This window comes from Silurus aristotelis (genome assembly GCF_946808225.1).
Source record: "Silurus aristotelis genome assembly, chromosome: 15".
In the NCBI taxonomy this organism is placed as follows: domain Eukaryota; kingdom Metazoa; phylum Chordata; class Actinopteri; order Siluriformes; family Siluridae; genus Silurus; species Silurus aristotelis.
The window spans coordinates 12,436,074-12,463,482 of NC_139588.1; the positions used below are offsets into that span (position 1 = coordinate 12,436,074).

The following is a 27,409-nucleotide window of genomic DNA, read 5'->3' on the forward strand; positions in this document are numbered from 1 at the left end:
CAATAAACAATATCCAAAAGAATGTGGCCTTTTTGGTTTGAAGTCAAAACGGAGCTTTATGTACTTAGCACTAAAGTAATAATTCAAACTGGCAAGACCATCTGCTATAGAAGAATAGAACTTTTCATAATGTACTATATGCAGAAAATACTGCTATATACTACTATATATAGGAAACGTATCTCAGTATACACAGAAGAAAAATCTTTTTTTTTTTTAAAACAAACAAACAAAAAAAACATTGCTTAAGGCACAGAAAATGTATCTTTAAATTACATATCAGTTTCATTATTAACTTGAACATAAATGCATTACAAAAATATTCCCCTTATGAATCAAGTTCAAAATACATTACATAAGTTATGGCTTTATAACTTACAACTCAACATTTGTTTATCAAATATGCATAATTTAAATTACTTAAGTTAAAAAAAGAAAGGCATTCCTAAAAAAAAAATAATAATTATAAAATAAAAAATTTGGTTTTTCATAGTTAGTTGAAACCGACTGCTGCTCAGTGCTTTAAACTGCATGTCGGACCTAACGCATGTTAAAGCCAACTAACTTAAAAAAAAAATAAGAGCAGCAAACCATAGCTGTGGTCATAGCTGTTTCCTAACCATAGTCAATTTGTCTATAAGTTATTGGTTTCAGAGGAATGGATTTTGTAATACAGGTATACAAATAACAATAACTGCCATGAAAGATCATATTTTAAATACTTCCCTTTGAAGAAACTCGTTCCATAAATATTCCTCAAAAGTGACATTTAATAAAGATTAAAAATAAACCAGGCAAAAGAGAATGTCTCAGCAAGATAGGATGAGGGGTCCTAGTAGGGTTTGTGCTTTAAAACCATGTCTCTGGTTTGAAGTTCGCCTGTCACACCTTCCTGTTTTTTTTTTTTTTTTTTTCTAATTCCATCAATATGGCCGCCACACTCCTTCATCCATCCTCCCTGCAGGATTGAGCACAGTTGGAGAGTTGCTGTGGCTGCCGTCCTCATCCACACCGCTTCCTCCATCAGCCTGCACAGGAAGACTGGCATTGACCAATGAGGCACCTGTAGAGGCGCTAGTGCAGGTGGGCAGCAGGCGGGAGGGAGAGTGATCCCCTCCAGGTACCATAGAGAATTGGTAGGAGCCGGAGGAGGCCCCATAGTAGAGATAGGGGGTGCTGCTGCTCTGGAATGGTCCACTCTGACTCTGAGTAGAGCCTGGGTATGGTGGGGGCAGGTATGTGTGGTAATGGGCACTGCCCAGAGACATGCCTGTGGTGACAGGGGTGGTAGTGTAGGGAAACGTAGCCGGGTAGTGCATCCGTGGACTGGAGAATCGGCTCTCAGTGAGGGAGGAGAATCCGGGGAACTGCCGCTCAAACTGCCCCGGGAAAGGAGTCAGATCTGTGGAACCTGCACACAAAATAGTGCACAAATTCTTAATTACATAAATTAAGAGTTTACATCATCTGAAAATATATATTTATAAAAAAAAACTTTTTTACTTATAATAATAAAACTTAATAAACCAAATAGATTAATAGAATAAATGTTTTTGTGTTTAATTTTTTTTTACGAAGCCCTTTCAAATTTAGAAAATGGTGTTTTAAAGACAGACATTCAGACCGACAGACAGACCTTTACACATTCATAAACAAAAAAACAGCACAAAACATTTGAGAATTTTACTTATATATTTTATAAATATATAATATTCAATATTAAATTATATATTATATCAAACATTTACTTACACATGCATCAAATAAAAATGAATAAGCTTAAACTAAGGTTATTAGTAAATACATAAATAAATACATAAATACATATACTAAAGTGCGGAATGTCACAGTGTGTGATATTAAAGTCAGAGTCAGAACACTTTATTTTTGATCTCACAGGGAAATTATTAATTGATCCCACAGGGAAATTATTTTAAAAGTGACCCTCCCTGTGGATTTTTAAAAGACATTGTTTGTGGAATTAAGGTGCTTCTGTCAGTGGTATTAAACTCACCCTGCACTATACTTAATATACAGAATTGGCGTTGTATGAACATATAGATCTGAAAAAAAGACTTGTAGACTTAATATAGTTGGCATATTGGACATACAGTATATCAGGTCAGTTTCTTTAAAAAATGATTGTTTGTTTCCCAGAACTGATGCTCATTATACATTAAGCACAATTCTGCACAACGATCACAATGTCTCTTGGACTGGCTTAAACATGTTTCTTTTTTTTTTCTCAGACCGGCTCGTGTGTATGTGTATTCATGTGTATGGTTATATGCCTCTCATCTTCTGCGTCCGCATTTTCAGGCGTATTTATACGCTTGTTTATGTGAGCCTGCACATGTTTAAACTGGTCCGTGCTCACTTAGGTATGTGCATTACTTCACTAAATTGTGTGTGCCCATGTTGAAAGTGCCATCAAGTTGCATAAGCAGTCACACATTTGGAAATGTTTTGTGAGGTGTTTGAAGCATCATGGGGAGACGATCAGTCTTAGCTTCAGATGTGGGCTTCTGGTATCTTATATGTTCTGAGCCCAGACGAGAACCACGTTCACCCGACCCTCTATCCTTCGCATGCTCTCCCCGTTAACCTTAAAATTCACAAAGCCACAAATGGACCATTTTGACACCAGCACCCCCTCGAAACCCCTTTCTAGATTCAGTACTCTTATCATAAATCACTAGGTGTCTTTCCTGTCACCATGTCCATGTTAAGGAGGATGATGATTATGTGTGGGCGCGTTGCAGAGGCGTGAATTGCCGCTAAGCCCCTCGTATCCTGGACTTCTTAACAGCGTTACCCCCACACACATTTTTCACATTTTATATTAAATCTCTTTGATTTAAAACTCGTGGAATAATGGTTCTCTAGCCTCAGGCAACAGCGAGTGTGCGCTGAATAATGGGCAGAACAGCTAAAAGCATAGCCCCCCGTTTTACACACATGTACACATAAAGGCAATGTTTGGGCTGTATTTAAACAGTCACTGATGCTAGACAGCACTGGACCCAAAACCAGATGCTAGTTCATACATCTAAGTATGCTCTCCATGTTTAAAATGCACTAAGCAAAGGTTCATTTGGTCTATTTGCCATACACAGCAAATATGCTTTTAGCGAGTATTACACTGTCAACTTTAGATGACAGCAGAGTCTAATGACATTTGACAACAGCATCCGCATTTAACAGGAAGATTTTCTGAACTGTAGTTTGTTTCTCTGGCAGCAAACACTGCTGGCCTTATCTTAGATAATGGCTGTTATTAGCAGCAAGAGCTTTGAGTGCGCCACGCAACAACCTACAGGCTGACAAAACCAGCCTAATCGAACCTGACAGGACAGGTGGCAGGCGTCCAAAAGCTGGCAAGCAGCTAACACCAGGGAGCCGCTTGTTTAATCGCTTACAGTTGCTTTGGGCTCACAAAAAAGAAAAAAGAAAACAGGAGGGAAAGTAAAAAAAAAAAAGGAAAACCTTTAAAAACAGTCACCTGGCCCCGGCTCAAACAGGTGCTTGGAGGGAGAAAGTTGATAGCCAACATTAAAGCTATAAATGTATGTGTTTGGTTGGGTGCAGGGCAAAAGAGGACAAATTAGCATATTAGATTCAGCAACAAATGGGCTAAGGCTCCCTGACAGGATCTTTCAGAACCGAATCGCTATAAAGCTGCTTAATTTGTCTGCCACCGGTCTGTTATTATGCCTTACTCTGTTATTAACCATATTCGCCACAGGATCAAAGAAACGGGTGAAGGGAAAAGGAAGCAATCTCTTTTTTTCCTGCTTCAGGAAAAAAAGCTCTTCCAATCAATCTCTAAAGGTGGAAGTTTCAAGAATGAATGTGTTTTTTTCCACATCCTTTAGACGAACTAGCCAATGAAAACTGAAAGCTAGTCAGACTGCGGTTGTAATTAATTAAAGCCTGAGCAGCAAGTAAAACTAAATATGACTTTCATGCAAGTAAATCATTTGCAAATACGAAATAGATGAGTGATGCAATGCTAACCCTTAAAAAAAATTATTCTCTTGGCTAAAAATGAGTGATGTGCCATAAGACAGGCAAAGGAAAAAGATAATATGAATTGCTGACTTTCCATGAAAGAAAAAAGCTTTTATCTTGTTGAGCACACCCATCTGACAAACTATGGCAAGCCAATCATTTTGTTTCCAAAAGCCTAACTGGACAAGCATTTGGCGTCCTCTAAAAAAAGAAAATTCATATTTGAACATGTGTTTTGCTGTTTGGCAGCCAGGCCACGACAGCAGAATTGGAGAGGGTCAGGGGCTGCACCTGCAGGGGCCTGAGGCTGGAGGTTACCTGGCAGGCGGCGGGGAACATCGCTGATGGAAGGCAGACCGGTGGCGCGGCTGGAGGACAAAGGGGTGGTAGAGTGCACCGAGGGGGACGCCATGGGGCTCAGGTACGATGAGTATGCTTGCTCATTAAACCACGGAGGGGATGACTGTGACTGCCGTGGGTCTGACGACGTGTGACCAAACAAAGAGACGGAGCATTATTTCCACAGATTAAACCTCGTGCTTTTTTACACTGTGTGGTTACTCAATATAAGATATATATTTATAAGACTAATGTTTTTTCTTGTTTCAGATTAAATAGATGCAGAATGAGAAGGTAAGAAGTTAAATTATTTTGTTAATATACTTAAGTAGCATTGTATGCAATTTTAAATAATTATTAAATAATAATAAATGTAAATAATAATTGAATCGCAAAAATATATAAAATACAGTAATCCCTGTTTATCAGTTCCAAAACCGCCCGCAATAAATGAAAAACCCAGACAAACGGACGCCACCCCAAAAATGCTATTTTATGTATACAGTACTGTACTTGATTAACATTTGACTTAATTTTATAATGAATTTTAATATTTTTATTATTAAATTTAATTGTTCCAACATAAAATTCAATAAAAACTGGTAGCAAAACTAAAATTTTTAGTCAGTTAAATTCTGACTGTGTGACACAACATTTCCACTTAACTGTATTCTTTCTACTCTCTCCACCATAGACTTCGGCGTTGTTGTGCTTACACTTATCCGCTTTGAAAGATTTTTATCATTTGAGTCAAGGATAGCATGCAAAAAAGACTTTGCTCTAAAACAAATAGGTGTAGGAATGATGGAATGTGTTCTCGGTTGACTTAGCTGCTACAAAACAATACCCAGGGCTCAGGATGTTTAGAGCAATAATTAAGAACAAACGATGTGTGTGACTTCTCTCTAGGTACATGGTGCAATTTACTGTTTTTCTGCACTAATCACCACTCAATTTAGACTTCACAAACATATCCTGTGGGATACATTTCTGACTTTGAGAAATAGCACAGCTGTGTTTTAACTGACATTGCAGAAAGATGTACCTTGGATTTTGCAGAGAATAAAATTTTTGCAGTGGCATAGTCCAATATTAAATGTTTAGAAAGTTGAAGTTGCCCATACCTGAGATTTGGCTCTGGCCCTGAGGAGAAAACGAGTTGGGGGTGTTGAGCGAGGTCCGGGGTGTTTGTGCTGGCACAGCCACCCTCATGGTGCTCTGTCGGATGCGCTCTAGCTCACTCAGGCGATCAGAGAACAGGCCTGCCTTGGGTGAATCGTCCAACTTTGGCCTGTGCCCTGCAATTTAGACGAGACAGCACGTGAGTTAATACTGCTGGGACCCAGGCCATGCCACTGCATGACTGTTTCATTACCACTTTCACCACAAACAGCATCATATTAATTACCCAACGTGGAAAACATTCCAAAAACGTTTAGCTTTGATACAATTTCAACTGGCAATAGAAGTAAAATGGGCAAATTCCTGTATAGTAGACATTACTGCAAACCCTAATAAGAAGATGAATTACAACTGAGGGTTGTGCCTTTTTCAGAATTATTCATTATTTGAACACAGTAATTTCAGAGTGTTAACACCGTGACAGAAATATAATGTTTTGCTGAAGCACAAGAATTGTAGTTCTTTAAAGTTTTGATGAAGCATACTATCTAATATAATTCACAATGTGTATTAATAGGTACAGGCGTACATTTAACTTCTATTTGGAAAAAAGAAGGCTTCTCAGATGGCTTGTGATGGATAAAAATGGGACAAGTGTTCCATTTCCTTTTGCATGATCGTTTCATTCTGGCCCTCTGGCATGTTCGCCTGTCTTATTAATTTAGAATGTACTCTATTGCTATTACTCTGCCCTTAAAGTCTAAAACGATCAGTGGTTACACAACAAAAGAGCTGTTTAATGTACTTTAGCTTACCCCTGCTGAGCTTCACGTTTTCCATACTCCACATTAAGCACTGTCTATACTGTTAATGTACAGGGTCAAAGCAGGTGAAAGACACTTTGTGGCATGCAAAGTCAAAATCCCCTTAGGTCAAATAGCAAAGCACAGCTTTTACATTATTACTACAGTCTCTCATCCTTCCTTTACTACCCGTACAGTGGGATCTGCAAGCACAAAGGGTCCTTACTGCCAAATGCTTTACAGGAGAGTCATAACAAGACCATTTAAGAGCCCACAGGTGCCTTGTGCCGACTAAACCCATAGCATAAGAGGGATAAAGAGAGGCTCGAGGCCCCAAGCTGCACTACCCCCAGCCCTCTTGGCCATTAAAGCAGTGCTGTTTGTCTGTCTAGGCCGGTACCAGCTTCCCAGAGAAGGCAGTAAAGTAAATATCAAACAGAAGAGAGAGAAAAACTCCTGCTGAAACTGGAACTCCTCCAGTTGGCACAGAGACACCAACTAAGACGGGATCTAGACTACACTCATTGTGAAGAGAACAAAAAGACAATATATACACACAAAGAGAGACAAAGAGAGACAGTCTTTCTTCCACAGTAGACTAAAAAGCTGAGGGATAGTGGATGTTAGATTATATTTAATACATATTTAATACTCAAGGATGTGTGCATGATATTGCAAACCTCATTTCATTGTCTGTTAGTGCAACTGAATCCACTGAGCACATTGGCATACTAGAAACCAAAACTTCATATCGTCCAACTTCATTCGTTGAACAAAAAATCATTTATTTTTCTACAAGCTGTGCATAAGTACTGATGCTAAAGTTAGCTGCAGTACATAAAACTCTGGAAAAATCATGCATGCCTATTTTCTAACCTTGAAGAAAAAATGTCCTGTGCTTCGACACCAAGTGAGCCCTCATTGCCATTGCTTTTTTACTTCTTTATGGGATGAAAGTGAAAGGTGAAAAAGCCTCCATCAAACACTACACCAGAATAATTGATCAATATGGGTTTTCTAATTGAATTTTTTTTTTAATAAAAACAAAAAATAAAGAAAGTGGTGAGAATGTGGTGTTTTTACCAAAAATGTGTCATTAGAAAACCCATATAAACATTGTCAAAGTTTCCACTAGAGCTGCTTTCGAATGTTTTAGTAACCGATTTTTCCATCGATTAATCAGATAAGAAATACTTTTGTTTCTATTTTTTTTATTAAAAATCGATACTAAATATATAATATAAAAAATAAACAAGTAATTTGTTTCCTTTTAAAAAAATATTTACATTTTTAATGTGGAAATTGCATGCAAGAATATCTGTAAAACTAAACCCATTTAGTTCATTTAATTGCCATATTATATCAAAATGCAAATACAAATATATAAATGTAAAAAAAAAAAAAAAATAAAAATAAATAAATAAAAATATAAATATAAATTTCAATTTACTATAAAAAAGATAAACAGTACAGTGTTTTCTTTATATTTTAGTTTGAAATGATCCCAAACTTTAAAAACAGAATCTTCTCTTCGCCCCTCGCTCTTTTCTCCCCGTTCCTCTATTTTTTTATTTTGCAGCATCTTCTGTGTTACCTGTCCAGAGTGCTCCAGAGTGTAGCGGGTGGTGCTTAAGTAATAATGGTCTGTGGGGAACACAATGCTCCATGTTTAATTAAACTGACTAAATGAAGCATATAATAATTTGCCTTGATGATTTTTTGTATTGAATTAGTCAAGTTCTTTAAGGAATTGTTTCAGCAGTAGTTTCCACCCACAATTTAGGCAGTCGATACATAAAACTAACCTCAAGATACAAGACAACAACAACTTACACCAAACGAAGCATAAGTTTGAATAGTAGCAACTTTGCCAAGAGTTGGGCATATATGAGTTGGCAAAGTTCTCTGAATGAAAGAAGTGTTAACAAAATAAGCATATGATGCACAAAAACAATTATAAAATAAATGAAAATGATAATTATAAGGGCATATTCTCCCAAACCGTGGCATCAGGAGCAACATGTGCCTGCTCTTTCTTTCACAGTACATCTCTAGACACAATGTAGAATTGGAAACAAGCTTTGTCATTTGGTGCAGGGGGGATTAGGGCAGGGAGTGAGTGTGAATGAGACTCAGGAAACAAGATGATATCACTGCTGGGGGAAAGTCCCAAACATTCCCATCATCTCCCAGACAACGGGGTGAGATTTTCGATAGCCAACACTTCCCTGTCCAATCATGCAGCGGAAGCTTGGACATACTCATTCCAGATGCTTGACTGGCCCAGTGGGACCATGGCCAAACATTACTGGTGATATGTAACCCCCAGCTGACTCAGGCTTCATTTCAGAGCATAGGCCTAAATACTTATGAGTCCGTCGAGGTAATTCCAAGATACGATCTCTAGCTATCCTGTAGCAGAAAACTAAACCTGAAACATTGTAATAAATTAAATAAGAAATAGATATCATCTGAGTCCCCCAACTGCTTCCACATCTGCATGTTTGGTCATCATGACTAACAGTTATAGACAAATGCTTCAGCTCCTTACGGAGGAACAGATTTAGGGATTAGTGGAGGGACAATAAGAAAAGACAAAACTATGAAAAGCAATAGCAGAATAAATAAACAGATAAGAGTGGCTGACCTGGGCTTCATAATGATTTTACAAGTGACTTAGTGGACTTTTGAAGATGGCCAAAACCTCTTAACAACTAACGAAGTATGGCTGCATACATTATATAAACAAAAAATTTGGATTATGCACAATATTGTGCACATAGGCATTCATGATTTGACAGAAAACAACACAGTACAGATCTTTCCTACAACCAACATGTATCTAAGGTGAGCATGATTTTGTCAGGTACTTGTGTGAAACCAGCTGAGGTGAAGCACAGTATAACATCCAGTGAAAATAAGTAGATTTATTAAAGAGTGCAAGTGTACATGGATCAACCAGGAGATCATCTACATTCACCAATAAATAATGAGTTAGACATACAGTGGATTGGCCTTCAGCACGCACACACAAGTTAATGACCTTGATTTAGTATACTCCAACTACATTAAATCTTAAGCACAGTAAACATTTTGGTGCACAATATAAAGAAAATTCTTCACCAGTTGTAATAATGGTATTTTTTGGAAAGAACAAGCAGTGAAATACAGCGATGGGGAAAAGAAGGGAAAAAGACAGCATGGGTGACAGCCAGTCTCTGCTATTCATTTAAGTTTAGGAGAAAATGAGTGTGGGAGGAAGAGAGAGAGAGATAGAGAGAGAAAGAGAGAGAAAGAGGGAGAGAGTGAGAGATGAAATTCGAGTGAAACATGCAGAGTCAAAATGTCATGGAGATCTGCCAGGTGTCTGTGTGGTCTTTACATTTTAACCTTCGGAAGGCAAGTCAGGAAGGAAAAGTGTACATGCACACAAACTCATACAAATAAAAACTACAAGAGCCCTCAACCTTTTTCAGTGGAAAGGCACACACTTTTATTACCTCCATGTTCATATGAAAGTAGTATGACTCGTAACAGATTACTACCCGTATTCCTTGAGCTGTAATGATGCATCTCTGATGAACACTGCATATTCAAACCAGACATATACAGCCAGACTCAAGCTGAGCCCTCGCTTCACACACATGCACACTTCTGGCACCTCCTCTTGTAGCCCCTTTACAGCAGGCCAGGATTATGTCTCAGTTTTTCTCCCTTCTCCTTTCTTGTTTAGATTGGTTTTATGAGAGCAGTTCCCATTATAAATGAAGCTTTAATTGAGAACTATACTGACACCTCTGTTTTTCATTTGCTGTAAGAACAAATAATGCATATAGTACTTGTGTGGTCTACAGAGCTGATAGGGTTGAACAGTGGCCAGATATAACCTTTAAACTGTCTCAGCCCGCATTATTGCTTCAGTTATTGTCTCTATTCAACATGGTGATTTGTCAACGTGTCCAAACAGCGAAAAGAACACGTGGGGTCCTGGTAAGAAGGAAGTACATCGTTTTAAAGAATAACTTAGCCTCTACTAATCCCTACCAACAATGCATGATTTGACTGAGGAGATTTTACGAGAAGTGAAATGTACAACAAAAAGATAATTTAAAACGTGTTACAAAGACTGACAGTCTGACATGCGATCTGTAATTACATGGGGCCTCCAGAGCAAGTGTGTTGGTTTAACCAACCCCGCCCAATCTATTAGTTTAAATAACTTTTAATGAGGGTTATTAGAGGTTAGTGCAAAGCTGGCATTACCCATGAACAGCTGCACACAACCATAACAGCAAACATATTAATTTTTATCAGACATAGTTGTGATATTACTGAGAAGAAGCAAAAATGGTTTATATATATATATATATATATATATATATATATATATATATATATATATATATATATATATATATATATATATATATATATATCTTCACACATATACATTCTGCAGAGATCTGTTTAAATTACAGACAAATAGAATCAAAAATCACATTTGAAATCAAGTAAATGGTGTGAGTACACAAAGTGCCACTATTAACACTCTAATTGTACTGCCTGCTCTCTTTCTTTCTTTTCTCTCTCTCTCTCTCTCTCTCTCTCTCTCTCTCTCTCTCTCTCTCTCTCTCTCTCTCTCACTTACACACACACACACACACGCACACACACACACACACACACACACACACACACACACACACACACACACACACACACACACACACACACAGCACTGGAAGTTCTCACCCCTGAAAGATTCATATGGCACCCATCATGGCATATTAAACACATAAACACATTAGTAATGCACATACTGTGCCGAGTTATTATTCTGCTATACATTCATCTCTAACTGAGGCCCTGAAGAAACAGTAAGTAAAAAAACTGCCTAAATGAACCTTAGTTTTTGTATTAAGACATAATAAGCAAATTATATTTTGAATGAAAATGAAACAGTCTGTACATAAACATGCACCTATTATTTCTAAATTACATATAAATGCTCTAAAGCATAACAAATGTTAGTGCTTACAACTGAATCAGAAGAAGGTGTTCTTTCAGGCGTTTGCTCAGTGAAAAGATTTCTGACGGCACACTGTTGCCATTGTCTAGTTCAGCGAGCTGGGCCTCTTCCTTAATTGTCGTCTCATTAACACCAATTAGATGTTTAATGATGCTGAATCTCAGTGTTAAGGAAGTGCTGAAATACAACATTATTAAGAGGGCACAGATGCTATTGCAACTCAATGACCCCTTATGTGACAGCTTGTAAATTTTTGACCCTGACATCCTCTTAGTTATATACAATAAATGACACTATGAAGTATTAATAAATCATGCTTATATGACTTAAACGTACTCAGAAATATGGCTCTTGGAGATTTAGTTTAATCTAAAACAACAATATAAACCTATAGAAAATCTGTATTTCTCTAGAAAATGTCTTCAGGATCTTTTATTTGTTATAGGCCACAGTAACATGTAAGCCATCTGCCTCTTGATACTTCACTTTAAAAGGAGCAGGAGCATAGGAAGTCTTTGACATCAAACAAAAGTGCAGAGACTGCTAGAGGCCGTCTTAATACAATGAAGAATCAAGACCATACAGCCAGTGTGTCTTCAAACACTAGAACCATATGTGTTCACTGAGACTAGAGTAAGTAAAAGGGAAGGAGAGAGAAATGTTGCAATAGATGTGATAGGGTTGAATCCTATGCCAAGATGGAGTATTTTTTATTTTTTTCATGATAAAGTAAAACAGCTGCACTCCAGACAGGTTGGCACTGAAAGCCATTAAAAATGAGCTGATGTTAGCACTAAAGCACCCCAGTGGAGCCATGGTGCAGCCTGACACACTTTCCCTGACAACTTGCTATGAACACACAAGGAGACTTCTAGATCCTAACAAAGAAAGACAAAATATATATTATAATATCAAAGACAGACTGTAGGTTGAAATACCATAGCATAACTACCATAGCACACAGCAGTGTGTACTGAAACGAACTCGCTCAAGAAATGAAAATGTAATAAGAGCCTAAGTAAACCCAGTGACTTCTTTAGAACTAGTCAGTTTCTGTTCAGTGTTTGATCATTCAAGTCCCCAAAACATCAGACTTCTGATAATCAATCAGTGTCCAAGCATTACAGTATGCAGAAGCATTTCTCATACTCTTATATTCTCTTACATAATCTTCTCAGCATCTGACAGTACAAAGAGTATAAATAAAAGTGTATATAGGGTTAGAAGAGAGAAAACACTGTAAATAAAAATTCATAAAATATATTCAAAATGATTGTTTAATAGTTGAGATACTGTATCAGGGAATAAACCAACAGAGAAAATAACAAAACAAAGCACATTCACAGAGATCATGCAGGAAAAAAGAGAACACAGACATTTGGTCACATTAAGAGCTGTGTAACTTACTCCTTGGCTCACGCGGTCCATCCACTGTGACCTTAATGGCTCTGTGGTAAGTGGCCACTTGTGGAGGGTTTGTGAACACTGTAATTGTCAGGGTGAAGCTCTTTCCTGTGCAAACATAACAATATGGGTTGAGTTTGTTCACAATAAAAACACCTGCATGTTCACAAACCGTCTGTTAACTGTCATGTCCGATAAAACATTTTGCCAATCTTAATTTAAACCTAATCCGCCTGGTGAAGGAGGCAGGGAGAAAGAACTATTACAACACAACAGAATTCACATCGACATCCCTGGCTCATCATTCAACTTTCCTAAACAAATTTTCAGACAAATTGTGTTCTTATGGAGTTCTAAGGGGAATGAAGTGTACTAACATGGCGTCTCAGGAATGCCATTGCTTTCTCAACGAGACAGGAAGAGGTGGGTGGAAAGTCATCGCAACTCTTAGCAACAGCTGGCAGAGCACAAGCACCAACATCTTAACACCAAGAACACACACAGTGCTCCAGAGCTGAGTTCTATCCAGTGCTGAGTGACGATGAAAAGGTTTGAGTGAAGATATGAAATGGGAAAGTACTGAATAGTCTGTTATGTAGAAATGTTCTTATACACAAACGATCACATTTTCATCTGGATTAATGTATTCTTCTGAAATGTGTAGTGCATTCTCAGCAATGAGAATCAATTTAAATATATCGAAGTGAATTAATAAAAAAATCTAAAGTGGATTTAACATTGCTTGAAAAAAAAAGAAAATCCATAGTTTAATGCATTTGCATTAAAGATTCATATTCATGCTGGATGAAAATATTACAAAATGAAAATATATAGGAAAAACAAATGGTAGAAATATTTAGACAGTAGAAATAAAGACTACCTTGACCACACATGCCATTTGTATGCATATTTAACTAACAAATAATTCAATAGGATTTACAGTGAATCCCAATATATATTTTTTATGCCACTGAACACATACAATTTTGTAATATAATGATACAATGATCACAGCCAGGACTGTAACTGATGTAATAATTAGAAGAATGTCACTTGTCCCCAGGTGACTGTAAACTCAATTACACAAACCTTCCTGCACAAACTGACTTTTGGGTACACAGTGTGCTCTTTCCTGGAGCAGGTGTAGGTTGTCGCAAGGTATAACAATAAATACAGCGGATTGGCTAACATTAAGACAACAGACGCATATTATGCCCACGTTGTGTAAACCTCTCTCATCTTGTGTTGACACCACATCCTTCACTTAATCTTACCTACTTACAGATCCCCTTTTGTAAACAACAGTAAAATTGGCATTAAGTGGATCAGACCTGATAATTACACACAGGAGACAACATGGCTTTACCCAACTCACGTCTGTTGACAGCTCAAAGTTGGCTGTTCTTATTTTTGTTATGATTTCTGTCCCTCTGCCAAAGCAACGTAGCCAGAATTTAAATGATTATCGCCATTTAAAAGATTTATATCTCCTGTTCCAGCTCCCAGATCACAATTAAAATGACCATCTCTAACTATAAAAGTCTTTATGGACTGAAAGCAGACTAACCTCTTCCACTGCGTCCCACAAAGCGTAGATCATTGAAACGGGCCACTTGGTTCTTCATCACACCTGAAGCATTTCGCAACTCTGCTGAGTAATTTTCATCATTCCCAGCCATTACAGTTACAACAGTACCATCAGGAACATCTCCCAGTGCCACAACCTGCAGGGACACAACATTGACTCAGTCATAGCATCAACGATTTACTGAGGTGCTGGAAACTAGTGTCTGTCATGTCATCCATTTTCCTGGACATTCTAGCAAAAAAACGAAATTCTAAATTGAAAAAGTTTACAGATAATGTAAACCTTTGACTTATGCCTATTTTTAAGGTTTTAAAGATGATATACTTGAAATGCCTGTGGTTGAAATCTGTTTCTCAAACAAAAATGCATAGAAAAACAGGAGTCTGCATAAATATACATTTATTTGCAGAAACAAAATGCATATATAAAAGAGGTCTAACACTAGGAGAAATAGTTGACACGTGCTCAGCATGTGTGGGAACCGTATCAAAACTGATAAATATCCCAGATGAGTTCATGAATACAGCAAGTCGAGAGACAGCAAATGTAAAAATTGTTGTTTATAGAAAGACTCACTGTCCACTTTAAAAGAAACACCTGTACTGTGCTCATTTACGCAGTTATCTATTCAGTTAATCATGTGGCAGCAACAGAATTTATAAAATTATGCAAATACAGGTCAAGAGCTACAGGTAATGTTCACATTAAACACCACAACAGGGAAATTTTGTGATCTCTCTGACTGTAACTCTGGCATGACTGGTGCTTTCAGGTGAGCTGGGTTGAGTTTTTTAGAAACTGCATGTCCTTTTATTTTTAAACACAACAATCTCTAAAGTTTACATAGAACCAATAGATATCTATTTGGTACATTTGCTTGGTGGTTTATTTAAGTGAATTTTCAGAATAATTTAACAGATTTGCAGAAACCAGAAAACATAAAAAAAAAAACTGTTCCAATCTAATAGTATATTTAACCCAATTAACCGATATGACAATATAGTAACACTTCTTAATATTATATAAGATATCCTACAAATTATGAGATACATCCCATAATTTGTAAACAATTCATACAACAATAAACATCGCCAAGGATTAGTATAGGAACAAAATAAGTGGGATAAAAAAAAACGTCAGATACAGTAGATAGATAGATAGATAGATAGATAGATAGATAGATAGATAGATAGATAGATAGATAGATAGATAGATAGATAGATAGATAGATAGAACAGAATAGAACAGAATAGAACAGAATAAGCATAAACAAAAATGTGCATTATATATTTATACACATATTTCCACTTAGTTCCATGTTGAAAATACCTTAATTTACTAATTATAATTAACTGGAAATTAGTTGTTTATATATAAATATATATAAAATATTGGAAAAGTTTTCCACGTTATTAACTGATTTCGGGTTTGTTTTGTTGTAGTAGAAACCAAAAGTAAAACACAGGATTCCTGAGCACAAAAGCATATTATTTTTAATCTTCCCTCCAGAAAGGCACCTACTCAAAGTAATATTTCGAATAAATAATTATCCTGAAACATACACTGAAAGCGGTTTTTTCTTTACCTTAAAAGCGACGGGCAGGGTTTTGTTGCACCTCCAGTGAGAGGGCAGCACGGAGCAGAGGAAGTTGGGGCTATCGGTGCGCACCAGCTCGGCGGGATGATCGGCGATGATTTCAGCCATGGAGCGGTTCTCGAGCGGCCGCAGTCTCGCGTCGTGTTGCGCGGTTCCTCCTCCTGCATTCCCACCGCCAATGCTGTTAATCCCGCCGCTGCCTCCTCCACCTCCTCCTCCACCACCACCACCACCACCACAGCCGCTGCTGCTGTTGACCTCGTTCATTTTGGCCGGGAGCGGCTGCAGGCTGCTGGACGGGGGGCTGAAGCGCCGAGTCGCGCTCGCATCTACGGGAAGGCGCATCACAAACACGCTCAGTTACACTCGAGGTAAGGCGAGTCGGGGAGCCGCGGAGAACTCGTGTCTTGTGTCTCACGCAGAAAGTGTCGGCAGCATGAACTCAGTTAGGAATGAGTGTCGGAAGTGTCCGAGTCCAGCTCCCGTCAGGACCAGACTTCAATTGGCGCTTTGTGCAGAGGCGTCATTTGCTACGTTTCACAGGATAAAAAAAAAAAAGAAAAAAAAAAAGCTCCCCAAAATAATTCACTTCTGGCGTAGTTTTATTCCTTCTCTCTCTCTCTCTCTCTCTCTCTCTCTCTCTCTCTCTCTCTCTCTCTCTCTCTTAGACTCTAATTTATTTCTACCGCTTCATTCTTATAGTCTAATCTATGGTCTGGAGTAAAGAGCTCATGTTCAGTGTAAGAGACAATAAACGTAGTCCTGCTTATTAAATTGCCCTTCAAAATCAACAAAACAAACTGGATATTCTGCACGGTTCAGCCAATCATGTTAGTGTAAATCTAAATATGATCACATTTGTTACATTTACTGCTCCTATAAAGCTTTATCAAGATACTGTAATATGATGAATGTCTTTGAAACAAATAGTCTAGTAATCTGCATCACCCTGACACCACCCTGGCACACGTGTCATTTGTTCTCATTTATTTGCAACTTATTTATTAGTAATAGCTCCTGCACCATGCAGCTCTCTGAGTATTCACTCAGGCATGCCATGGCAACTGATAAGCAACAACAACTGCAGATGAATACGTTTCGGAAATGATAACAGGGCAAAACAGACCGTACACCTGAGAACACTGTAATAAGAAGTAAAAGTCCACTTCAAATACATGTGTGAGATAGAAGACAGATCAGAAATGCTAATCCTCTGCTGGATCACTCAGTCAGAGAACGCTAACATCATTCAGAGTGCATGGGTTTAGTGTGAAGAAAGCTGGTTAGCAATCTCACTCTTTGATTTGAAAGCCCTGTCATGGACCACAAGGAACGTTTAACACACACTTACTATTGTAAGTCAATCGGGCCAGAAGTAAATACTGACGTCAGTTTTATTCAGAGCTTTACTGAAGTATGGTGCTTTATTTCCACATGCAAGTTTAGGGGGATGAGACCCACAACCACAAATTTGGTGATGGAGAAAACAGAGGTAGCATTACCACACGCGGGTATACACACGCATGCTCTGTATGTATACTGTATATATATGTGTGTGTTATCGATATTAATATACAATATTGTATGTTTGAATTTATATACATGTGTGTGAAGTACAGAAAAAAAATCTCAGAAAGCACAGACAGACGTGCATATGGCACGTCTTCATGACGAAGGGGAAAAAAATGCCTATTGAGTTACATTCCTTCTCTTTCTGCCCAGAACACTGAAAATATGGTTCAGACCAGCCAGTGTTTTAAAATATTACCTTTTAAATTTATAGGCATATAAATCAGTAGAGTTGTAATTAAGGTTGTAACAGTATTAAACATAGCCATAGTTAACTTGCCCTGCGTATTATTTAAACTGTCTGGGGTCTCAGGTTAGTGTCTTGCTTTCTCTATCATGTAGTTGCTCTGCACCAGAAATATGCTCAATGTAAAAAAATAAACTGTTGGTTTATGGGACTGTTTCCAGGGCAGGCCTTGCTGACAATCACTCAGCAGCAAATGTAATTCATGAAAAGAAATTCAGATTACCATGACAATCAATAAAACAATGGTGTAAATAAATTCTAATAACAGGAACAGGGAGGTTGTTGACATGCTTGTGTGTTAAGTCAAAGAGACCAGGAGATATCAAAGAGCATTTGTCACATCTGAATTCACTTTGCTCTACAGTATGGACGCCATCTGCCAGCAATATCGGTGTGGAGTGTACGCACTTAATTTCAATCATTCTCTGTGCCTCGAGACCGGGACTCTGCCCACTCGTTTCAGGGCTCGTTGTTTGATGTCTTAATGAGTCGAGAGCAGCCCACACAGCTGCCTCAGATGTGCCACAAAAGCGACGGGCCGAAGGGGGTCTGTTCGGTTTATGAAGGACACAAACTCATTTTGTGCTCTTCGCCACCGTTTTTCATCTTTCATAACCGATCAGACTCAGAAGCTGACGATACTATATGATGTGCTTAGTCTATAGGGACACAGTGTGACAGAACCAGGACCTGATATAAATCTGATTCTGGAGTTGATAGGAGGAGCTTGTCACAGAGCTGATAGTTTGATTTAATGTGGATAACTCATCTGACTGGTATTCTTCAAAATTGTCTTCGAGAAGAATTTGTGCAATCGCCATCCATACTTTTCTCCTGCTCATACACACCTAATTATAAATAATGGAACGAGACAAAGGAGTCATTGTTAACTGCTACTTTAAACAAAATGAGACACTGAGCTACAGGGTGGTAACAATATCCAAATGACTACAATTTTGATTCCTAAAGTCCTGGTATTATATAACATGCTACATGAATGTTGTTTTTTTTTCTGTGTGTGTGTGTGTGTGCGTGCGTGTGTGTGTGTGTGTGTGTGTTTTCTAGTCCCGCTTTCTTTCGTTGGTTGCGAGGAAAAAATCCAGCCTCTTAAGTCTCTGGATCAAGGTTCCATTTCACAGTGGTGCATTTTTAAAGACACTTAATTATGGTTTTATGTGTGGAGCATTTTGATGAGGCCACGGAACCTTCCAGTTTCAAACAGTTACTTTCCATCCTTGGCAGACAGCAGAACAGAGGGGCGGAGAGAATGTGTGAGAGTGTATTTGTGTGTGTGCATGTGTGCGTGTGTGTGAAAGAAAGAAAGGGGAATGACACATTCACAGAAACATACTTCTTACTGAATCAGGAAGACCTCCTCAACTCGTCTCAATCCCTAGATTTAATCTAAGCCTATGATTACTATTTGACATTGAATGGCTAATGACATCATCTCAGAAGACAGTAACTCTGAAGTGTATTTGCCAAGATATCAAATATGGCGTAGGATCTGAGTAGGCAGTAAATCAAGACCATTCAGAAATGGCAGAGACGATAGAGATGGCACAGAAGTCAGAACAGAAATGAGGCAGGGTCGGAGATTTTCCATTAAGGGCTAAAGAAGGAAAGAGTGCACTCTGAGTGCCTTCCTCTGGCTGTTTTGGATGAGTGCAGTGCGCGGCATGGCAGCCTCGTCTGGAAATCTGAGTTGAGATGGAGGCTTGCTGTGGTTGGTGAAGGGGGGTCGGCTACAAAGGCAATTTCCTTTTTTGCTCTTATTGGCATGACTGTCTGCCGCCTTCATCCTTCGTGGAGGTCCTTAATTGAGATCACTTGTACTTAAAAATAGGAACAGAAAAGGAACTTCTGTGGCTTAGGAAGGGAAAAGAAATAAAGGGCGTTGATGTGTAGGCTGCCATTAAACACTCATAACGACCGAGTCCGGCATTAAGAGTGTGTGCAGCTCTACTGTCTTCCCTGGCGTTCTGTAAGTGTTCAGACATTTTTACACCACACTGCACTACACTCATTCTATGTGCTGTCCACTGTAGCAGTGTGCTCTAAAGTGCTTGTAATCTTGAACTACCCAAACATGCCATAGGACATATAAGTTAGATTGCAGCTTCTGTTTATTTTCTTATTTCTTTTCCAACAATATTACATAAGAACATATTTGTAGGTGAGTAAATAATTCATTCGATTTTACACAGCAAAATCCCACTGAGTAATTACTTTCGACGTATAATCACAGGATCTGTATGAACAGCAAATAGTCCTGGATGAGGATAGAGTGTCATTTTTCCATAAAAGTGTGTTTATTTTGGACAAGAAATAAGAATTCCAATTTATATTCCGCTGTGAATTGCACTGGTCTACTTCCTCTCTGAAACTGCCTGCTTAGTTAAAAAATATTTATAGTATACATGCACTATATATATATATATATATATATATATATATATATATATATATATATATATATATATATATATATATATATGCATGATATTTGTGAAAGGTAAAATCAGTCGTAAATTTATTGGAAGCAGGTCTCACCTTGTCCCATGGTAGATTGAGGATGATTGATAGTGAATCATGCATGGGCAAGGGATTAAACCACCGACAGACAGCGCTAACAGGCAGATATCTATAATGTGATATTTAGAGGCTACTGCCTATCATGGCTAAGCTTTCTCAGTTTCTTTTAATTCTGTTAACATTTTTGAATTAAGGACTGTTCATACACAAGTGCTTAAATGAATAAAGGAAAAAATATTACAGCAGGCTGCTATCTAAGCAAAACATTTAGAGCATGGCTCCTCAAGAGCATAAACCTCAGACTGGGCTAAAGTATACTACAGCCATATGTGCACAGCAGCAGATTAAATGAATTATTCCAGGATGTCAAAAACTTTTGGAACCAGTTGATTTGCTTGGCAACCACATTGATATTTCTTCATAAAAAAATAAGGTTGCCTTTGTTTGAAACTCAATCATTCTCACAAGGAGGAGTTCTGCAGAGTCTTCTATTCTCTTACACCTATGACCTAAACAAAGTCATTACTAATGCTTAGGGGGAAACAGTAATACAAAACTGAAACTGTGGAATGTTTGATGAATTGGTTTGTGGAGAGAAAATGATGGAGAGAAAATGCTTTTGGAAGTAAAAGGCACTGAGGTCAATATTGCAACATTTTATTTTAGGAGTGCTACCTCTATATCCTTGTTAATTTAACTCTAAGCTCCTGTAAGCTATTAGAGATGATATCCATCCTCTTTAAACTTCCCTTTCCTTTCCTTTACTACACACATAAACCATCTTTAACATAAACCCGAAACTGAAACGTTATTCAAATAATTAACAATATAATTAATTAATATTTAATATTACGTTATTTCATGCACATTTTAGGTCCACTCTGGAAAAAAAAAAAACAGTATTCAGGGATTTTCATTGTTATAAGCAAACCGCTGGTGTGCAGCACTCGACCTGTTTAAACTGTTAGATCTTGATATTGATCAGTTAACTATCAGATACTCCTCTTAATTGGTTGGAATTAAATCTGAAATAACATCTGCCCTAATAACATAAGACTGGAAACACTTGTGCAAACTGATGCCATCTTTCAAAATCCTTGGAGTTGTCATAAGACTTACATTCCTTATTTTGTCTTCTTAAATTTTGTTTTATTTTACACATAATATTCCCATAACATGCACTGTTTCTGATAGTCTGTGAAATTGAACTGATGTACAATTGAGGTGGTTGAACTGAACCCAAAAGAGTTTTAATTCGTGATTTTAACATTAACCGAATACCTAAATCCCAGAGGGTGAATTTATTTTATTGGTAATCACTGCAATTTGGGTTGAGAACGAAATGAAATAACATTTTTGGCATCTTTAGAATAAAGATCTGAAATGGCAAGAGTTAACTAAATGACTCCACTTTAATGTTTTTGTGAAAAGCTAATCAGTGACGACATTACAAGCATCTGTAAATACTTAGACTGAACATTGTAAAGGTTTTTTAAATTTTTTTAAATGTGCAGTATAATGCACCATTTCATCATAGCATAAGTCATGTAATAACAGACTGGAAATAAATGACATTATAAGTGCTCTAGCTGATTGCATCGCTGAGGTGCTATTGCCAATATCAGTGACCTGTTTTTACCTCAGGACATTTTACATTTTACATTTATTTATCTTAATTTGCTGATTGTGAGAGTTCCAGGTTGTTTATTTGTCACATATATATTACTTACAAGCAATGTAATGAAGTGAATTATTATTATTATTATTTACCATACACAAGATAGACTGCATTGCATTTTTGTTTTCTTGTGTAGTGAGTATCAGACGACCGAATTCCACTTTTCCTAAAGAGGAGACAACCTGAAGAGCATGTGTAAATGGTTGTGGTGGTGTAAGCTTGTGGTTTTGTATATGTTGGTACGCTTTTAGAAAAAAAGATTCCATTCAGGAATCCACAAACATTCTTTGGTTTGTTCCTCTGAAAGATTTAATGTCGAATGCTACAAAGAATTTCCAATCAGAAATGTTTTCAAACAAAATCCTGTATGGAAAATGTTTAATTATCAGCTAATTAATCCTCTTTTTGAAACATTAACCGTTTACTACCGTTTACACTAAAAAGAACATATTTTTTGTAAATAATAATAATAATAATAATAATAATAATATCAATAATAGATTAGAAAAATCATGATAGTTGTAAGTGCCTTGATTTACTTCTCAGCCTTTTTAAATAAAGCCACAATTTATTTCCCTTTACGTTTTATTTTGAAGTTATCACCACATCTAAGCTTTTAGTTAAAAAAATCTATTAAACATTTATTGCAGAAATTTTGCAGTTGTTTGCGAAGACACAATAAACACTTCAAAAATGAATTCAGAGAAAAGACACATTGCGTGAGAATGTTGTTTTGTTTCATATTCACAGTTTCTGCTTTGAAGTGAATTTTCTCATGAAGGATGCCTGTGGTTGGTAAAATGGACAACTCTGGGGGAAAAAAATATGTATATATTTAAATTTTATATATATATATATATATAATTTAAATTTCAGGTCCTCTGAAAAGTCTGTTTCTGTTTTTAACAGCATGAACTTATAAAAACAGGCCTCTTCTTTCACAGATACATGACAGAACAACAGTTGATGTCTGGATGCCGCCAACAAAACGACAAGAGCATCGTGCTTACATGTCAAAATGCAATTATATAGCCTCTGTTGCCCTTTTCTTGATGCCACTATTTTGTGGAATTGGAAGCAGTCATGGTGTTAAAACCTGTACCACATCGCACTCCTGACAGAGATTTTGATTGGAATTAATACATCGGTGCAACAGATTGAAGAGGTAGACAGGACTACTGTTAGGAGTTTATACATCACATGATCTTAGGGGAACAGGAGGTTGACTGTCAAGTGTTGCCAGATGTGATTTTGCCTTTGATACTTACAAAGATAACTCCTTATCCCACAAAAAAAACCTTCAGACAGATATTAAAATGCATTGGTCAAAGATGTGGTTTAACAGGTCCTATTAGATAACACAAGTTGCCTTCTCTTTATTTCCCCTTGGACATAGTGTTACCTAAACCCATGCTGCAAAGTGAGATGATTCTCCCTGATCACCTTCCTCCAGTTTGTTACTGGCTCAAAGGGGAAATGTGTTAAAAAACACAAGGCTGCTGTAACTTCAAAGCCAATTACCGAAAACAGTATCACTGTGCGCACCCACTCACTCTTTTGTGCCTAAAGCATATATGATTTCATCCTTTGGGGAAAAAAGAAAAAAAAAAGTAAGTAGGTGAGTGTGCACTGTACAGTGTGACAGTGTGCTTACATTACTGCTGCTGAGACCAGCAGTAAAACTGAATCAAATGAGCCAGCTTAAAAATCTCCTTGCCACCTTCATCACAGCAGATGGGTGCTGTTTGATCCACCTGTGGGTTTTTAGCACTTCAGCAGTTCTGCAACTCTAAAGCGCAAACTGATCCACCTTTTTTTCCCCCTTGAAGTTCTTACTCGGGTTACAGTGGCATGCACACACGGGTGCCTGCAGTCGCTTCACTATCCCTGAGCCAGCGGGCTGTCGCTCAGGTGTGCAACTGATCCCTCACTTTTAACACTTTTATCTTCCTGGGAGTGTGCGAGGAGCTAATTTGAACGAATAAGAAGATGGTCCTTGTTGTGATGTGAAACTAAACCCGTCCCCTTGTCATTTCCGCCTCTCTCTATTTCTCTGAGCTATTCACTGCGCATTTGCTCTGACACTAGAAAAAGGATTCGGTTTCCTGTACAGTGCTTTGTAAGTGCTTTGATTAAATTGATACTTCCATTTGCTATGTTCCAATTATTCACATGTTTTCTCATTGGTAATTTGTAATACTATATATCTTTGTATATGCTGTATTTATGGACTTAAGAAGTGTTTTCATTGATGGAGTTGAGAAAAAGACAAGATCTGTAGAAACAGCGTTTGGGACATGAGTTTCAGCATTGCATTACAGTTACTTTAACTTAAGAAGCTTTTTGGAAATACTATAACAAAAAGATGACAATTACAGTCAAAATCAAGACACAGAGCATACTGTACCAAAATATTTTTAAATTACACATCAGTGCCCTTACATGTAGTGGACTGATAAGTAAATTGACACATTCCTGACAGCATTACAGGTATCATTATCTATAAATTCCTATTATAATTACACACTCGCTTGCCAACTGTAATTAAATTGCACTAAGTTAGTGTTCCTTTGAGAATGTTTTTTGATGACTCTTTTCTCTTATAAGCTGCCACTGAGGACCTAGTGATTTTCCCCTTAGCTCAATTATCTATTGATGAGAGGGCTTCCCTCCATTGGGCCTGCTGTGAAAAAGCGGCGTCTGGTTTGCTTTTAGCATGTCTCAAAAATTAAATGTCTGTGGTAGGATCCGCGGAGCCGGCGCATGCAACAGAAGCTGCTTTTTCATTTCTCAGCTTAGGACACCTCAATTACTGTATATGGATATTTTGGATGTAGTCTGGATCTGGAGTCAGAACGGTTTTATTAAGTCTTTCTCCGCTTTCATCAGACTGTAGTTAGGTGGAATTTTTTTTTTCCCCTTTCTCTGTTTTAGTTTTTAGTTATGCTGAATAATAATTGCTACCATGGGATCACTGTCAGTACTTCAGTACTTGGTTTTGATTTCGAAAAGAAGCAACTGAATATGTCTTGTTCCAAGTCTTCATTCTGACACACATGTTGACGACTATATATATATATATATATATATATATATATATATATATATATATATATATATATATATATATATATATATATATATACATACACACACACTTCATATAGTATGATTAGTACTTCTAGTAAAATATGTTCGACATATTGCATATTAAAATACAAATGGCCCTTAGATGTTAAAACAAGGGTTGGTTTTTATTACCATTGGTCATTTACTGCTCCCACCTGCAGCAGCTCGAATCAAACTTTGTTACTGTTCTGCAGTGACTAAATTTCCCGCCATGATGCTCTCATCCTTTTGTTGTCTCAGCCCGAGATGTTGGAAGGGGCCAGAGGTTAACATGCTAATAGAGGGTGCTGATTGCTATAAGTGCCTCTCTGGCTGCGGCATCACAAGGGAAAGCGTGCAGCTCGTGTGGCTCAGGACACACACACTCCGCACAGCTGTGTTTGGAAACAAGACATTTGGACTTATTTAAAACCGCTCTGGAGGGATATGCGCACTAATAGATCAAGCAAAATGGAAGGGCCTGAGTTTGACATTAGGAAGTTGCACACAATGAAGCGTTGTGTTTTATTTATCCAGTTGCAAAATTGAATAAAATTTTAGTAGCATGTGACGAGTGAAGCTGTTTGTTTTGTTTTGTTTCATTTCATGTTGTTTGTTACTCCAAGTTCTTAGTTTAATTATATATTTGAACATTGTTTTAAATAAGACTTATTGTCTCTTAAAAAAATTACAATAAGCGTAAGTGAGAAGACTTTAATTAGATATCTATTTCAGTGGAAAAGTCTACATTACTTGCAAATACTGGTTCTGTCTCATTTTTATTAACAGGGATGTTGGTGTGATGGACATTAACATTGCCGTATTCCCGGCCTTCCAGGCCATTCAGCTGCAGAGATGCTGATGCACACCCACTAATCCAACAGTCCGTGTCAAACATTCAAATATTAGCTTTCATATTCCGCTCAATTTTCATGCCTTGTTTCACTGCTTGTACGTAAATGTGTGCAGCATGCTGAGCGAATGTTTATGCTTGATGGAAATATCTTTCAAGACCTTTTTTTCCCTCTTTAGACATCCTTCCACACATGTAACCTAATGCTGTACAAACATGTTGGCTGCTTGAAAATGTTTGCAAATATATAATCGTAATGTAAATGTTTTCTTGCCATGGCAGCGGATTTTCTTTGCACAACATCGCTTATGTGAGATAGGTTAATAAATGTGGACCTTTAACTGTCCTCACCGGCATCACACTGAAGGTAGCACATGTATAAAAACAGCGATAATAAGTCATTGAGTAATCACTCACCCCAGAAGAAGTTTTGCTGGCACGGTGTCATAGAGCTGAAGAGGCTGTTTGATGCCATTGCTGCCACTGTCAGCTGCTCCAAGGATAAATTTTGTTTCTCTATGGTTTTGATGACCTTTGAGGCGTCCTCAACTAGGCACATGCATCATGCCAGGAGAAAAAGCGCAAGGATAAAAACATCCACAAGAATTGTGTTTTCGCATCAACTATTTTCATGACCACAAGTAATGACCAGGTCTGGTAAAAAAAAAAAAAAAAAAAAAAAAAAAAAAAAAAAAAAAAAGTCCCCTCTTTGGAGAGGATGGAGCCAACCTTGCTGCACTGAAGCGTACTTACTGGCTGGTGTGCTCCTCAAGCCCGAGGCTGACCTGTGACAATTAACCATTTAGGTGCTGCCTGGTGGCAAAATCTCTGATCTGAACTCCTGTGGTTCTGTGGTTGCTCAGGAGGTGAGCAAAGCCTTCACAAAAACCCAAAAAGGCAGAAGCTTTAAAATCTCTCTTTTTTTCTCCCTCCCTTTAAAAAAGCTGTCACTGGAGAGGCAGGGTCACATGCTTGTGACATCACCAGAGCAATAGAAATGAGTGGGCCTGTTTCTTACTGCTGTGGCTTTCTGCTCTCTCTCTCACGCCCTCTCTCTCTCTCTCTCTCTCTCTCTCTCTCTCTCTCTCTCTCTCTCTCTCTCTCTCTCTCTCTCTCTCTCTCTCTCTCTCTTTCTCTCTCTTTCTCCCCCTCTTTCCTGCTCTCACTCTGTTTTTCTTCTTGCGGAGACGCGTGGTTCGGCAGCTTTTCCTGGCACTTGGGGGGTTGGGGGGTGGAGTGGGGTGGGGTGGGGTGGGGTGTTTGTGTGAGTGTGTGTGTGTGTGTGTTTGGGGAGGGTTGGGGTGAAGGGGGTGGATGATGGAGCTCTTTAGCTCCCCTGAGTCATGAGGCTTCAGAGGGGGCGCGAACAATTACCAGCCTCCCACGGCATATGGAGTGCAGAAGCGACTGCTTGGTGCTCTCTTTGCTGTTCCTGCCTACGGCTTTCTTACACCTACTCCCTTTTCCTGATTTAAGTACAACAAGGTAGCATGCCATAGCCTGTAACTCCTGTCATGTCAAAGGTG

At 38.0% G+C, this 27,409-nt stretch overlaps 1 protein-coding gene across 1 annotated transcript; it reads right to left on the minus strand.

Annotated features, from left to right (window-relative positions):
- Positions 1 to 29: 29 nt before the first annotated feature.
- runx2b (RUNX family transcription factor 2b) lies at positions 30 to 26,997 on the minus strand. The gene is given in 10 exon segments (XM_083563407.1): positions 30 to 1,411; positions 4,330 to 4,491; positions 5,475 to 5,648; positions 12,712 to 12,816; positions 14,276 to 14,432; positions 15,882 to 16,058; positions 16,061 to 16,145; positions 16,147 to 16,222; positions 26,301 to 26,432; positions 26,637 to 26,997. Coding segments are annotated over 10 exon segments (1,605 nt in total). The 5' UTR covers positions 26,686 to 26,997; the 3' UTR covers positions 30 to 923.
- Positions 26,998 to 27,409: the final 412 nt, after the last annotated feature.